This window comes from Citrus sinensis, chromosome 6 (assembly GCF_022201045.2).
Source record: "Citrus sinensis cultivar Valencia sweet orange chromosome 6, DVS_A1.0, whole genome shotgun sequence".
NCBI classification, from domain to species: Eukaryota; Viridiplantae; Streptophyta; class Magnoliopsida; order Sapindales; family Rutaceae; genus Citrus; species Citrus sinensis.
In genome coordinates, this window is record NC_068561.1 from 16,789,361 (window position 1) to 16,806,004 (window position 16,644).

Sequence of the window (16,644 nt, forward strand, 5' to 3'; positions counted from 1 at the left end):
ATAAATATCACGTCATATAGGATAAAATTTTAGAATACAATTTGGATGTCTGTTGGTACTCCTTATCAGTTATTGCACTTAAAACAATAGTAAGAAAATTGGTAACAGTGACTTGCCTTTGCTAACAGTGACTTGTCTATGCGAGATAAGAATCCTCTCATGTTCAGTCCTTCTCTTGAGTAAAATTTATCTAAATGATTGGTAGTTAATAAATTAAAATGTAAATCATAATTATATACTATTATTAAAAGACAAGCAGTACAAGATCTTTAAAAATTCACAAGAGCTCAAATAATGAGAGAATTCTAATTAATTTAGTAAATTATATATAAAAAAAGAAATAATATCACCGGTCATTAAAATTTGACACTTAAAATGATAATATGGTCTATAAAGATAAAATAGTTGTTTTTGACCCTCTCAATTTATTTCACCGACCCTCACTTTTTAGTTAATATTTTTTATTCTAAAATTACCCTTATTGAAATAAAAATAATTAAAAAATAAATATTTATCCTTCTCTTTCTAATTCTCAATAGATTAACTTCTCATCTCTTACATTTCTCTTGTCTTTTTAATTGATTCACAATTTTAAATCTTAGATTCTTACACAAAATCAAAACCAATATCATTAATAATAATTAAACCCACCACTTGTTCAAAAAATTTAATAGGACCCAATATTAACACTCATCATATGTTGGTGGAAGTTTTCTAATGAATTGATAGTAAAGAAGATATGTGATGTTGGTGGTGCTGATGGTAATGGTGATGACGATGAACTTGATGAAGTGGTGAGGGCAATTATTACACACTTATACTAGAGACTGGAGAGGTAGAGAGATAATAAAATAAAATAATATTTTTTAGTTAATAAGGATATTTCTAAAAATTAGTGAAATAATTTGAAGGAATCACATATCACGACTTAATAAATAAGGTCCCCATTGTAGCTCATAAAAAGTACTTAAAAAGTACTTCAAGGCGCAAACACGAAATTACATAAATAGCCGAAAGACAATTTAAAGCCTCCAGCTACACTTGCTGGCCCAGCTACAAAGCCAAGAAAATCGTATTGCCACACCGCACTCACCAAGAGAGATGGTAAAATTATCCACAAATTCGTAAATTTGTCCAAACATACCTACCGCTAATAATTTTATGGTTTGCGATCAGGTGATATTGCAAATTTAAATTCACAGCAAGTTGTGGGTGTGTTTAATTTTGAGAAAAAATCACCGGATACCCGAGCAAGTATCTGCCAACTTACATTCTTTATTTTAATTATTTATCTTTTTAATTTTAATCATAAAAATTATATTAAAAACTTTAATCATAAATATATATAAGTTAAAAGTCCTAATTGATAAACCCAATTTATTTCACTGCAACGTGTGTGTTTTCATTATACATACATACATACATACATATATTTTTTCAGGTTATAAATTTATAATTTGAACTATATAATTTAAACTTTGATGTATTGTTAAAAATATTTTTTAAATATTTATAATTTTAAATGAAAAACCCACAAAAGGTTGCAAACGAGTTTAGTAATTTAAATTTTTAACAAATGCAGATTTAGTAATGACAAACCTACAACAGGTATTACCCATTGCCATCCTAAGTCCAAGATATCAACGACTTCAAAAGTGAACTAAGTATAGCTTAGATAGTGAAACCAACTTGATTTGTTACTAGAAAAAGCTCAAGATACAATCAACAGCCTTCAAATTAATGATCTTTTACTACATCTAGAACACTGAAGCACGTTCGCCAATTTTGAGACACCACGTACGAGCGCCAAATTGAACAGTGAAAATATTTTTTGGATAAGAATATACTACAACACTACATAGTTTGCCAGTCCCACACTGTCAAGCAGAAATAATGACCAGAGGTCGAGTGATAAAGAAGCGCAGAATCATACATGGAGTTACCACGGGTGCAAGCTCCGTCTTTTACACAATAAATACCTGCAAAGGCAAACAAGGTTACCCATCCTCCATGATCCTCCCAAACCACCACCGAAAAAGGAGTCATTTTATCAGGTGCCCCAATAATGAATCATCAAAGGAAGAAAGTTCGTGGTGTACAGGGAACGATCCCGCACTTGGGTTAATGAACGACCACAGTTTGGAACACATACATGCCTACTCATTTCCCAAATTTAGGGAACCGTCTTTCATCAGCTTGATGCTCAAACTGTTGAATCTTCCTCTTGAGTAATGACGAGAAGCCTTTCTCCAATCGGTTCCAGTTTTCATCATGGCCACGAATTCATCATAGCTTATCAGGCCATCCTGCATTTATGGAACAATGATATCAGACGGAGTTTTGTTGAATCAATAATGCATTCGACAGCAGGAAAAAGGAGAAAAAAATGAAATGTTTGCCTTGTCTGTGTCAACTTCTTGGAAGATGTCATTTGCTACATCAGTACAGTCATCTGCTCCATCTTCCATCAATGCATCACGGAGCTCATTTGGCTCAATATAACCATTTCCATCCTTGTCAAAGTAGGAGAAAGCCTTGTGGAGATGCTCATCATTGGCCATTCTTCGTAGATGGAGCAAGACGGCAAGAAATTCCCCATAGTCCAATGTTCCTTTCCCGTTAGTATCTACCTGTCAACAAACACATCCCATTCAAAACAGAAAGTTGAAGTTTTCAAAATTAACCTACGCTGCAAGGACAGAGGAAGACTGAAGAAGCATAAGCAAACACCAGCAACAAATAATCTGCAGTTGTATACAGAATAGAGGGTAATGATCATGCGTATATTATTCTTACATCATTATACTCTTCCATAACGTAATTTTTTTACCCCCGAATAAAACAGTAATGTTTATAAAGAACACACATGTTTGACCAACAATGCATCATCTCTTTTCAAATTCCAGATATATCTGATCCATCCTGAATATTTCAGCCGCACAAAATGAGTCACATGGCAAGAATATAGCTTCTGTTAAAAGGTACACCTAATGCTTACAACTGATCAACATGATGCCAAAAACAGAAAACAGAAAATGAGAAAGGGGTTACTTGCATTGTAAGATCGTTAAGAATAGAATCAATAGCATCCTAAGAATGTGTATAGAATCAGCAACAGAGAATGATTTCCAAGACATTTTGGTCATTTTTCATTAAATACACATCCTACATAAAAGACGTAGCAATAGGCAAATCACCAACAAAAATGTATCCTCAACCTCCAAAGTGCAGATAGATTTTTGGAACATAAATCATTTTCTTTTTCAATTATCTGTAAAAGTGGATTATTTTTACAGACTTTTAATATATATTTATGAATGATACGATTGTCCTAGTAGAGTGCTTTAGAGACGTGGAAAATTGGAACTGGTGAACATGCATTATCAATTATCAATAAATTTGCCTAAAGGAAGGCAGGGACAGTAAATTCAAGCACCACAGCCACATCATAGTCTGATTGCATGAAACATGTGACATTTAAGGTAATCAGTTTTGCGTGAGTCAAACATACCACATGGGTGGGATCCATAGGAAGGCCGAACTGCTTAACAGTGTGATAAATACTAGTCAACTTAAGTTAGCCAGCTATGGACATTGTGGTTATATGCAGTCCTATTCTATCAATTGCCAGTATCCAATGTCTGGTCTCACTAGATATTTGTTGAATGGTAGGGACCACTGATGGAAGGACATATGTAAAGAGAAAGTACACTCACAGCTTCAATAAGCATCTGAACTTCTGACTCAGCAAGCTGGGAGCCAAAATTTCGAAGGCCAGCTTTCAATTCATCAGTTGAAACAACTCCATCATTATCACTGTCTATCTTCTTGAACATTTCTTTGATGTCTTCAACTTCTTCAACAGATAAGAACTCAGCAATAACCTAATTAACAGAACCATTTTTAAAAACTTGTCATGGAAAAGCAATACTGTATAAAGAATCTAATGGTAGAACTTTTTGCATCAACCAACCCTAAGGGCTTTTCTTTTGAATCTGTTCATCATCGAAAACTGTTTAAGCCTTGACCTGACAACATCACCAAGAGGAACATTTGGAGCTTTTTTAGCATTTTGGAGCCAAGGATGCTCTGCCAAAAGGAAAGAAAATATGCATTAGACAAATGAAATCAACATTTATAAGGCACGTGTAAAATGTATCAGCTAGCACCAATAATAACATCGTCGAATTTCATAAAATTAATCCCTGTCCTCTAGTTATACGATTACAATTACCTATCACTTGTAATAACAAACAAAAACTATCTCTAAAGCTCACAATCAATCAACAAAAAACTTGACGCAAGTTGGAACAATTAGCCAAGATAAAGTACTCCAGCACCTATATCAAACCATATAACAATAGCACATGTAACCTCGTAAAGATGTAAGTCCAGTGAAACTGTAGTGCTGCAAGCAGGTATATGGTTCTCAAAATGCTGAAGATTCAGATGTAATGCATGATCATCACAAGTAGCATGTAGAATTTTTAACATAGGTAAGATTTGAAACTAGGATGTGTGACCACCACACCAACTTAACCACACCCCTCCATCGGGGACAAAGAAAAAGAAAAACATGCTTGGAAGCACAGAAAACATTAAACATTCAAAGACATCATAAAAGAGATGAAAACTACCAAGCACTTGCTTCGCTGTTAGTCGAAGCTTTGGGTCTGGCTCCAACATTTGTCTGACTAGACTCTTAGCGCTCTCTGAAACATTTGGCCATGGATCCCGTTTAAAATCTATTAGCCCACGAAGAATAGCCTGAGCAACCCCTTGTTCAGATTCTGCATGAAAGTGCACTTTAGGTTAAGCAGAAAACAAGGAAAAAAAAAGATAGATAATAATAATGCAAAGGCAAGTATAGACAGAACTAAGAATATTCATACCAGCCCAAAATGGGGGAACTCCACACAACAAAATATAAAGTATGACTCCTGCACTCCATATATCTATTTCCGGCCCATAATTCCGCTTAAGCACCTCTGGAGCCATGTAATAGGGACTCCCAACAATTTCAGAGAATCTCTCACCTGGAAATGTGAAGTTTAAGCAATCAAAAGCACTCTTTCAGTGTTAAAATAGCGGGCCCAACAACCATAATTGACAAAAACAAGGATACTATAAAATCTACGGTTCTGCAAATATGACAGTAGTTATCATAAAATCTATGGTTCTGAATCATCAGCCAACCACCTTCAATCTCTCATGTGCTTAGCCACTCACCACCCAATAGTATTTACAAGCTAAAGCTTAATAAAACAGAAATACATACCTACAATTCTCAATGATGTGGTGAACAATGATACAAGAGTGTGACTGAGCAAGATAAATGTATCCTACTAAGACTAGATCTACAATGCCAGTGCCTGTTGATGGGTGTAAGAAAATTACTTGCACAGGAGTGGTGGCACTGTTTCCAATTAAGGGTAAAAACTCATTCTTTCACTTAACTAGCTCTGTCAAGCTGGTTTAATTGTTCAATCATTCAATAAGAAAGCCAGATTAAGAAACAAATTCATATCGTGTCAGCTGAATAAAGCTCCGCTCTAGGATTTTAACAAATTCAATTACGCAAGACACTGAATCACTAACCTCCCAGCTACAAAGCTCTCCAAACATCAGGCTTACCAGTAGACCATACAACCATCAGTGAATGCATAAACAGTCATCATGAACAACAAAATGATCTGCAAACATTTAATAACATACTCCTTAATTCTTTCATCATACTATTCTTGTTTAGCATCTTGGCACCCTCTTGAAACTCCTATTAACTTGCAAGAAACCCAATCCCTCATCAGTCCCTTCACTAAAGCTAAACCAGCTCTGACCTCACTGAACTTCCAATGGAAACTTTGCCACACTTCCAAATCCCAGCTCTAGCACCTACATTTCACTAACAAAACATCTCATGTATATCTTTAATCAAGGGCGCCGAGTGTCCGCAACAACGTCCTTTGTACTTTCAACATAAACGCAAATCAATTCCAACTCACATACTCATAACAAGCACTAAATAAAATACTAAAAACAAATCGAGCAACTCCGGCTAGATATAGTATATCATTAACTCACAAAACCTGATCAAATTAAATGAAATAATTCATATTAGCAAAAACAACCTAATAGTTAGAATCTCACCCGGCTTAAAGAATATAGAGAGTCCAAAATCAATAGCCTTCAAGGGCGAATTCTCCTTCTTATTAGCAAACAAAAAATTCTCCGGCTTCAAGTCCCTGTGAATCACACCATGCTTATGACACAACTGCACAACCTCCACAATCGTCCTGGTAACCGCCGCCGCCGCTCTCTCCGTATAATGTCCTCTTGCCACAATCCGATCAAACAACTCTCCGCCCTCACACAGCTCCATCACCAAATGGACCGCATTATCATCCTCACACGCCTCCTTCAAGCTCACAATACTCGAATTCTTCGGCAGGTGCTTCATAATCGCCACCTCACGCCTCACATCGTCGATATCCACCGCCGTCCGCAACTTCCTCTTCGAAATCGACTTGCAAGCGAGCAATTCGCGCGTGTCCCGGTCGATACACAAGTACGTAACCCCAAACTCGCCGCGGCCGAGCTCGCGGTCGACTAGATACCTATCCTCGATGTTCTCCTTAGGCACTCCGGCCAGCACAGTAATCGGCTGCTTCTTGTTGGCGCCAGCTTCTTTGCGGGCGTGATCGTGACTCGAATAGTTCGATTTAACGTCTTCTCTGGCGACGGCCGCCGGAGATCTGCAGCAATTTCCCATTAGGTAACACAGGTGGAGTTGATTACCGTACGGATCTAACAAAAACCCTAACTAAATTGTTTAGTTGGTTACGGTTTCACATTATAGCATGACCGCAACAGAGAGGCTGGAGGGGAATGTGAGAGTGAGAGTGTGAAAGGGAAATGAAGTGATGCTGTTTTGAAGAGAGTGGTTTTTTTTTTTTTTTTTTTGAGTCTTTTGATATTTTTGTAGTGCGTGTTTATTTAATTTTTAATTTAAAATTTTTTTTGAGAATATTTAATTCTCGTGTTCTTTAGGGTCTGTGAAGGTTGTCGGCTAAGCGAAGCGAAGGGGGAAGGACGAATGGTCGGAACGGGACGGGGGCAACGAGCGGGGAGATAGGATGGGGTTAAGAGGATTCATTTGTTTCTTAGATTTTTTAATTCTCTCTTTTATTGCTTGAATTTGTTTTTTTTATTTTTTATTTTTTTTCCATTTTGGGGTTGTTATTTTAACTAACATCTAGAAAAGGGACAGAATGATAGCAAGCTGGATTAAAAAATTCGGTTTACTTTAAGGCCCTTTAGGTTTCAGAAAATTGTATTCTGACACCAAAACTTCTATTTATTAAATCCAATAATTTTTCACTTTGGAAATTGTGAAGACGAACCTAGACAAATGCTAATATATAATAATCAAAACAACAATTAAAAGCATGATGCAGAATGTCAATATTGAAAATCATAATAAGAAAAATCTCTCTAAATAAATTTAAAAAAAACTATGTCATTATATTTGAAACTTAGACTTTTCCTTACAAATTTAAAGTATATAGGTAAGGCTCACCAAACTAAATGGTGAGTATGACAATATACATCTTTATTTGTAAATGTTATTTATTTACGAATATGATATAGACTTTTCCATACAAATTTAAAGTATATAGGTGAGGATCACACAAACTAAATGGTGAGTGTGACAATGTACATCTTTATTTGTGAATATTATTTAGTCATATTTGCTATATCTACAAAAATTGAATTATTTAAATAGAGTTTGATAAATAAGTAGGGAAAATTTTGAGGCAATCCTTAGGGTGAATATAATATAATATAATATATTATCAGTAATTCTTTAATGTAGGTGTCTGCATAGTTTAAGTATTATGTTCGGACTAGATGATGATAACCATAGATCAAATTATAACTAGACCAAGTAATTGCTACAGTTTATTTTAAAATTATAGCTAATTGATGAAGTCTGCCTCAAATATATATTTTTAAATATGCAAATGTCTACACCTCAGAGTTGACCCATTGCACTAACAGGGACATGAAAGAAACAATAACAAAATATGGAGGAAAATTTAGAATGAATGGAATTTACAGGGACAGATTGGAAGAGCCAAAAAAAAAAAAAAAACAAAAGAAGAGCGGGGGGAATAAGAAGAGAAAATATGCCAAATGTCTTCTTTGTGCAGTGGCGCGCTGTACACCAAGTGGGTCTCATATGACTCTCTAACAACCGGCTTTCTCTTTTTGCGATGCTTGCGTCTTTGGTGTAATAACTTGATTAAAATTAAAAAGCAGCCGCATCATATAATTCATTCTTCTGTCTTTTTTATTTTATTTTATTTTGTTTTGTTTTATGGGTTAGGCAAGTAACCACTCACTGATTCACATACGTAACTTATCTTTCTTTTTTCACATTGTTTTAAAAATAAATAAATAAAAATAAAAAGAAATATCTTATATATATATATATATATATTTAGAAATGAATTTGACTCGTTAATTTTGAGCATAAATATTAAAAATATTATATAATCCCAACAGATCCCTAATTTAAGAGTATTTTATTAGTGAGCTCGTCTTGATTTGACATGCGAGGCTCAGTTCCTTTGTTTTGATATTTGTATGTAACAAAAAGACAAGAATTATTCTCTTTGCGGGAACTTTGTGTTGGAAAAAAAAAAGGGAAAAAAAAAGCCAAATGGAGGATATTACAGAGAGTTATAAAATCGTTTGAGGCGGCCTGATGCTAATCCATCTCATGTGCCTGCATCATTTTATAATTTCGTGACCCGAATATTTTGACCAATGTGATCCCATTAAAATAAAAAGGAAAGAAATTCGCTGGAATGGCTCATAAATCATAAATGATAAATAAATCAACCGAAGGAAAAACGTTTTGCTCGCTTCGAAAACAAAAACGTTGGTCTTTTAAAGTTGGCTAGTGCTTAATTACGTCGTATTTCACAGTTTTTTATTGGATAATTAATTTTTCTTATAAATATGTTGAAATACGTATCATATTTAAAAGATGTTTTCGACCAAGTATTTTAATTTTTTGAAATATTTATATTGTTAGTAAATTTATCAAAATCCTATTTAAAATAGTTAGAAAAAATAAATTATGTTTGTCACGTAGAATTAGATTAAAATATATTAGACTACTGAATTATATATTGCACGACTCGGGTATTAATTAAAAATTAATATAAATTAATCCAAAATTTCTTGAGTCGATTTAGTATTTACAATCTAGTGTGAAAATCGCGACGTACGTGTGTGTCGGATATAGGTAGCTTTGTGTATCTTCATGTACTTAAATGCTAGATTCGATACCATAAATAGGGTTTTCTTGCCAGCAAGAGGATAATGAGTGAGTGGCCAGATTTGAAGATGGAGGGGCAGAAATAGAATGCAAGTGTGCGGTAAAATTTGAGGAAGCATTTATTATGATTGATTCTTCTTCTTCGTTGAACCCTAAGTAAAAGTAAAACAATAGACACAAATAGAATCGAGCATGACATAAAAATAGTCCCCACATGAAACTATCAGAGCAGAGCAAAACCGGCCCACTGCCAAATCTAATTAGTACTGCAACTTTATTTCAACGCTTTAGGAGAGATGGATGCATCATATCGTATCAGAAAAAAGAAAAAAAGAAAAAAAGCCTTAAAAGCTTTTGATTTGTTGAGGTAGACTGATGTGCATCGATCAAATATCATGCTGCTTTTGTTGAAGCCAGCAGCGGGCCTGTTTACGCCACGTATCACGCCACTGAGCAGACAGATTGAGCGTTATGGCGAAGTTTGTATTTGGGTATTCAAGAAATTTTTTCTTTTTAAAAAAAAAAATCATTGTTTCTTGCTCATTCTTTTGATTTACGTACAAGCTAAATGATGCAGCACAACATTTGGGTCAATCTTGATCAACTCTTCTTTTTTATATCTCGGAAGTCGTAAACTGATTGTAATGCTGAAGCTTGCTGGGGGCGAGCCATTTTTTGTCGTGGGGCTAAACACAGATTAGGCTTAATTGATACTTTCCAATTACACAAGCTTTTCATTCATGGTTCCCACGCTTGCCATTTTGCTCTGCCCCAAGCTTTTTGCTAAATAAGTTTATTGATCAAGTAATAATTGAGTATGGACTTAAAGCTAGCTGGTACTAGTTTCCACGTAGCCCTTCCTCACGGTTGCATATTTTCTTGCATAAGATCAAGAGGATAATGTTGTAAATTAGACTTAAAATGCTATGCCTATTGTTTGGATCATGAATTTCACGGTTAAGCTTTTGGATCTAACCTATTATTTTGATGATTCTACCCTTTTAGTATTTTTGTAAATTAATGTGTTATTCTTGGCAATGAAAAATACTTATTTAAGACCTGCCTACCACTTAAATATTGTTTTGTTTTTTTGGGTAAAAAACAAGCCTATCAAGCTAAGGCTGAAACAAAACGAGGGAAAGTAGTTCTCATGCTAAGAATATAAAGACCAATAGGCAACGATAAAGCGTAATTCGCAAGGAAATCAGCCGTAAAATTAGCCTCACGATAAACATAACACAACGAAACCTGCCAATTATGAGATAGAAGTTCCTGAATGCTTCTAACAAGAGGGGATGAAACATTATGGCAGCCCTCTTTGACCTGCAACAATTAAGTAACACACAAGTTGTCAACTTCAATTTGAAGCATCCGAATACACTTATTCCATGCTAAAGAAGGTCCTTGATATAATTCCCAAAGTTCAGCCATTGTGATCGAACATATCTCAATGTTCATTCCAAAACCTTCTATCCATTCACCAAGAGAATTCCTGATTAAGCCATCAATAGATGCTACTCCCGACGACTTCCAGCTCCATCCATGTTTAACTTAAAAAAAGGCCAGGCTGGAAGCTCTCGACCAAAAAATTTATCCACTTTATTATTATGTTTTCAAAAATATTAGCCACTCTATGTATCTCCTCTTCTTTAGAAATGATATCCTTAAATATAAAATCCACACTGGTTGAGAATCTAGTGTGAATTAAAAATTCCTATTGAAATTGATTCTGCAATCAACAGCTGAATGATTTGGTTTAAAACAAATTTGGCAAGTAATGTTTCCTCTGCCACCTCCTCTACTAAAACCACCAGAGAATCTAGGATTTCCACCATTGAAAACACCATTTCCATTGAATCCACCAGTATTTCCATTAAAACCACCAGAGTTTGAACCTCTTCCTTGATTTCTAAACCAGCCTCTCCTTGAATTTTGTTCCATATAGCCACCTCTGCCAGATCCATAACCTCCTTTGTTGTTAAAATTACCATTTCCATTTCTATTCACAAAATTTCCATTCCAATTTCCCTGGTTATTAGTATTCCAATTAGCATTATTTCCTGACTTCTTCTGATTATTACCAGTCTGAGCCACATTAGCAGTAAAATTCAACTTAGTTTCCTTAGCTGCACTAGAATGATTACTCTCAAGCCTAGCTTCATGAGATAACAGCATAGAATAAGCCTCATTAATGCTCATTTTAAGAACATTTGCCTCAATATAAACCACAACAGGATAGTAATGCTGTCCTAGACCTGAGATCAAATGTGTATTGAAGTCAAGAGAGCTAATTGGACTTCCAGCCATTGCTAATTCATCAGTTACTGACCTCAGTTTACAAAAATATTCAGTCATTGACATGGATCCTTTCCTAAGATTATTTAGCAACATCTTTAAATGCACTTTCTTAGCTGTTGTTTTAGATCCAAACTGTTCCTCTAGACTTATCCAAAGTTTTCGAGAAGTTTAGAATTTACCACAATACTCAAGATCTCCACACTGATTGAAGATAAAAGCCAGCTCAAGATCATCTGATCTTGCCTTTTCCAAGTAGTGTAAGCAGGATTTTCTAAGATGACAGCAACATTTGTGCTCGTTGATTCATCAGTCAGCAGCTGGTTTGGACAAGTACGTGATCCATCAAGAAAGCCTTCCAGATTGTTTGCTCGAATGGCTGAAAGGATATGAGATTTCCATATAGTATAATTCGATCTATCAAGCTTGATTGGTGTTGTGAAAGTAAATGTTGAAATTGAGGAAGAAACATTTGTACTAAGACTTGAAGAAGCCATGAACGAAAAGTGATTCAAGGCTCTGATACCAAATTAGAGTTTGATCAGCTGATTTAGAGTGTTTGGTTACTAAGAAAATTTGAGTGAAAATCAGAGAAAATTTATCTGAGGAAATTCATTTTTTATTCAACACATTAACAAATGAGATTACAAGCTTATATACTGTTGTCCAGAATCTTCTCAACACATACATCATCTTCACGTGTATTACATCTTTCTAAGAAACAGAATAACAAACTAACAAGCTAGCAACTATTTCGCTTATTGGACTGCCACGTCACTATAACTAACTTAACGAATGTTGTGCAAATTTTAATGTACTCGCAAGCGCACGAATCTATTGTAGTATAGACTAATGGTGACGAGTGTCGATCCCATGAGGAGGTGGATTTTAATTATATATAGAATTAATTTTGTAAATGGGTAGTTGGATTTATGGTGGAAATGATTTGGAATATGCTAATACTTAAATTAAAATGGCGAGAATAAATTCTAAAATTGGAATTGCAATGGAGAGAATAAATTGAAGAGAAAATCTATTAAATTGACTTACTTGGGTATCTGGATCCGTATCAACATGCATCATGAGCTAAATAATCCGTATTAATGCCAATTAAATCATGAGGGGGGAATCCACACCTCATGAACCACGCTCTAATCAATATGGTGCTAAGGGCTTACCGTGCCAAATAATAATAACCTTATACTAGAGAGCCGGTGTAACCAAGGCGGTACTAGACAAGATTAGTATTATTTGTCGACGAGAAGTCAAAACATCCACAAAAACTAGAGGGGAAGAGAAAATAAATTTACCAAATTAAGCCCATGACACATGTTGAGACTTCACCTTCAACCCAAGCTTGAAAGAAAATTAGCCACTCATAATTGAACTAGGGGCAAAATGGAAATTTATTAAACTACGAAGAAAATACAAGATGGAGAGGGAATTACAGAAAATGGATCCCAAAAATGGATTCAGAGATATCAAATTAGGGGGGAGAGGCCCCCTTTTTATAGATACATGGAGTAAATCATGGCCATCGGATTAAAAACAGTTTGGACGCTCAGGATTGCACCACGTCATCAGTCAACAGTCCACGGTTTGACCACGCGGATGAACAGTAACACGGTTTGACCCGGATGAACAGTAACGCGGTTTGGTTGAAAATAATCTTGTGTGATGCATGCACCGTACGCGAGATTTTTCGTCCACTGATATGCTGCCACGTCACCATCAACAGTACATAAGAATTTTAGTCCAACAGGATCGTGACACCTCATCAGTCAATGCCACATCATCGGTCAATGCCACGACATCGGTCCGTCTATGTGAACAGTAACGTATACAGTACCGTATACGTAAATAGTACCGTACATGTGAATAGTGCCATTTTTCCTTTTATGCTATTCCTAAGGTTTTCGACCGTCCTGAGTTCAAAAGTGATGTCCGTTTTGCCATCTGATCTCTCCTTTATTGTGAAATGACTATAATGCCCCTAAAATACATAAATTACTTAATTAAAATAAAACACACGTAATTAAATCACAAGAATGTTAAAAACATAAAAGTAAGGGTTGTTAGTAAGACTTGAAATGTAAAATGATGGTTTTCTCCTTTATAAATATGCATTTTCTAACACTCAACACACCCCCCAACCAGCTTATTGCTAGTCCCTAGCAAATAAAGCGAAAACAAAATTCAAATTCAAATTCAAAATGATTTGTTTTTTTTTTTTAAATTTAGAAACACCCGTGTTTATTCAATCAGATTAATGATAGCAATCAAATAAAAGTATAAGCATTATCTCCAGTCTAAAGCAACATCACACTCACATCAACCATCCACATGAATTAGCCCAGTAGACTTTGTTATATCTACTTTCAAGAATGACATGTCAAACCCCAAACTCTCACTGGAAGTAGTGACACTCTCACAAATAAATTAAACCCACTAAAAATAGTCACTCCAATGAATGGTAATTGAGAGAGAAAATAATAAAGAAGTGATATCACATGCTCTCACCAAGATGAAATAAATATGTCCTCAGCTTAGAAATAATACGATCTCAAGTCAAACAAAAATGCTAGTCAACCCACTTTATTTATCTTTTTTTTTTATTTATTATGCATCACTACATCTTTTTAGCCCATATAACTAGCTTCTACTTCAAACTATAGTTCCCTAAAATCAAAAATGACTTTTATTAGGACGTAACGTAGGCTAGGGATATAGCTAACAAAGAAGGGAAATAAGGAAAACAAAGTGTATGTTTGAGAAAAATGCAGAGAATTTTTTTTTTTTCGAAATTGCAAGGTGGATTTCACCTATTATTGTTAATTTTTTTTTTGAAACAACAACTTTTGTTGTTTTTGTTTTTATTTTTTTTTTTTGGCATAACTTCACTAAACCAAATAATTATTTACATTTTTCTCAAACATAAATAGGTGATGGAACTTATAAGACATCGGGTAATACTCCAAATCGGAGTGGATCAAGATGATAAGTTGACAAAGAAAAGGTTTTTATTTTTTTTTTAAAGGCTCAAAAGGGGTAACTATGGATATTTAATAAAAGGGATGGCTAGAAAGGCTTAAACGGATCAAAGATGGCTTTTCCATCGTCTTTTAGGGCTGTAAATAATTATCCATGTCTACTAGTTAGATGGGCCTCCTAATGTAGCAACACATTTTTTTTTCTCTTTTTTTTATTTTACAATTTTTTTTTTTTAGGGTTAACTCAAAAGAAATTTAGAGATCGTGTATAAAATAATAAACTGCTAAGCTGTATAGAGAATGGGCAAAAGGGTTACTCTCCAAGAAAGTGATAGGCTCAACAACTCATTTGGCATTTATTTATGACATGTTCATTCCTTCAAGCAACTCATATTTATCTCCGACATCAACATGTAAAGTAGCAAACATAGCGTAACATCACTTAAGACCAAAGATAATACAAATACTAAAATTTGAAATTAATCATGTCATCTAATGTTAAAACAAATCACACAATTTTTTTTTTTAAACAACATTCTACCCCCCAACCTATTCTAAACATGAAAGGAAAATATGTATGCAGAGATATGAAAATGATGCATAAAAACTAATTAGAAAAGTTACACTTAAAATGATAGAAAACGAAAATGATTTTTTTTTTTTAACTTAGAAGATGCGTTTCTAGAGGCACTACTCTCCATATTCAGTCATCTCCGACTCAAAAGTTGGAAAATGTATATTTATAGAGGAGAAAATAAAAAGAAGAAGATTAATAAAGAAAAAGAATTTTTTTTTCGAACAATGAAGATGCGTTTCTAGAGTAACTACACTCCATATTCAGCCATCTTCAACACAAAAAGTTAGCAACAGTTAGTTTCTACAACAAAAAATTAGTAAAAACTTAACCAAGATTCCACAATTGTTAAAAACTTAACCAAGATTCCACAATTGTCGAATATTCCCTCCCCCCAACCAGAACGAAACATTGTCCTCAATGTTGTAAAGGAAATAAGTAGAGTTTAGAAGACATCACCTGGGTAGTGCAACACAGAAGAAAATATTTACAGGCGGAGAGTTAAATCTAATTTGTACTTCTTACTGCGGCTACTGTTACCATCATTATTTAGTCGCTCCAACACAAAGGTCCAGGGGTTTGGCTCCGGTTTATAAGCTTGTAACATATCAAGTAGCTCAGTAGCAGTGTGAGCACAAATAAAGAGTTTTTTCACATTAGAAGGAATGAAATAGTTTTTTATTGCATGGTTAAGAAATGCGATAAAGCCATCATAAAAGTTATTGACATTTAACAAACCGATGGGTTTCTGGTGAATGTGTAGATGGGCCCAAGATTCTAGTGTCATAAGTGCCTCTAGTGTTGCAAGATCTCCTGGAAGGAAAATAAAAGCATCAGCATAATTAAGCATTTCAGTTATTCTTTCTTGCATACCTGAGACGACTAACTCTTCTCCAGTTGATGAGTCAGACGAACTGCCCAATGATTTTAGGACTCTTGGGATGATGCCTAACACTTGACTTCCTCTGATAAAAGCTGCTTCTGAGACCATTTTTGATAACCCTCGGTTACCTCCTCCATACACCAAGTGTAATTTTCTCGCTGCTATACTTCGACCAAGATCTATGGCTGCCTCTACGAACTCTTTATGTTTGCCATAGGTAAATCCAGAAAGCACACAAATGTTCTTGAATTGTCTATTTGGAGTAGCTGCCATGGTGATACTTCTCGAAAAATAATTTATGAGTGCTTGACAAAAAAATCACATTTAAGAGTCTTGGTGACAGTGGGTCACAGTTGTGTATGAGGTAACATGTCAGTGTCAAATAACGCGTAAAGCACGTGGCTCCCGAGTCAAAAAGGAAACAGTAAAAAGGAAAAAGTAAACAGTAATAAGAAAAAATCAAACAGTAATAAAATTATTAAGGACAATAATACACACAATAAAACAATAGTGAAATAAAATAACAGTAAAGTGAAAGGATATTTACAGGTAGTTG

General features: G+C 34.8%; 1 protein-coding gene across 2 annotated transcripts; it reads right to left on the reverse strand.

The window, feature by feature from the left end:
• Positions 1-1,679: 1,679 nt before the first annotated feature.
• On the reverse strand, positions 1,680-7,237 carry LOC102610908 (calcium-dependent protein kinase 13). Of its 2 annotated transcripts, XM_006480986.4 has the most exons (7): positions 6,148-7,235; positions 4,893-5,036; positions 4,638-4,790; positions 3,974-4,089; positions 3,717-3,884; positions 2,400-2,630; positions 1,680-2,306 (listed from the first exon to the last, which is right to left on the reverse strand). In XM_006480986.4, exons 1-7 carry the CDS (start codon positions 6,767-6,769, stop codon positions 2,157-2,159), a joined length of 1,584 nt encoding a protein of 527 aa, XP_006481049.1. In that variant the 5' UTR covers positions 6,770-7,235; the 3' UTR covers positions 1,680-2,156. The 2 variants fall into 2 exon arrangements, with proteins under 2 accessions (XP_006481049.1, XP_024955547.1); XM_025099779.2 differs by lacking the exon at positions 4,893-5,036 and having other exon boundaries at positions 6,148-7,237.
• Between the last annotated feature and the right edge of the window lie 9,407 nt (positions 7,238-16,644).

Bases quoted from the DNA above. Each gene is read 5' to 3' on its own strand.
- LOC102610908 (XM_006480986.4), bottom strand. From the start codon at position 6,769: ATGGGAAATTGCTGCAGATCTCCGGCGGCCGTCGCCAGAGAAGACGTT. The intron at 3,885-3,973 runs GTTGGTTGATGC...TCTGTTAATTAG, and splicing joins TCAAAAGAAAAGCCCTTAGG to GTTATTGCTGAGTTCTTATC. The intron at 2,631-3,716 runs GTGAGTGTACTT...GTTTGTTGACAG, and splicing joins TTCAGATGCTTATTGAAGCT to GTAGATACTAACGGGAAAGG.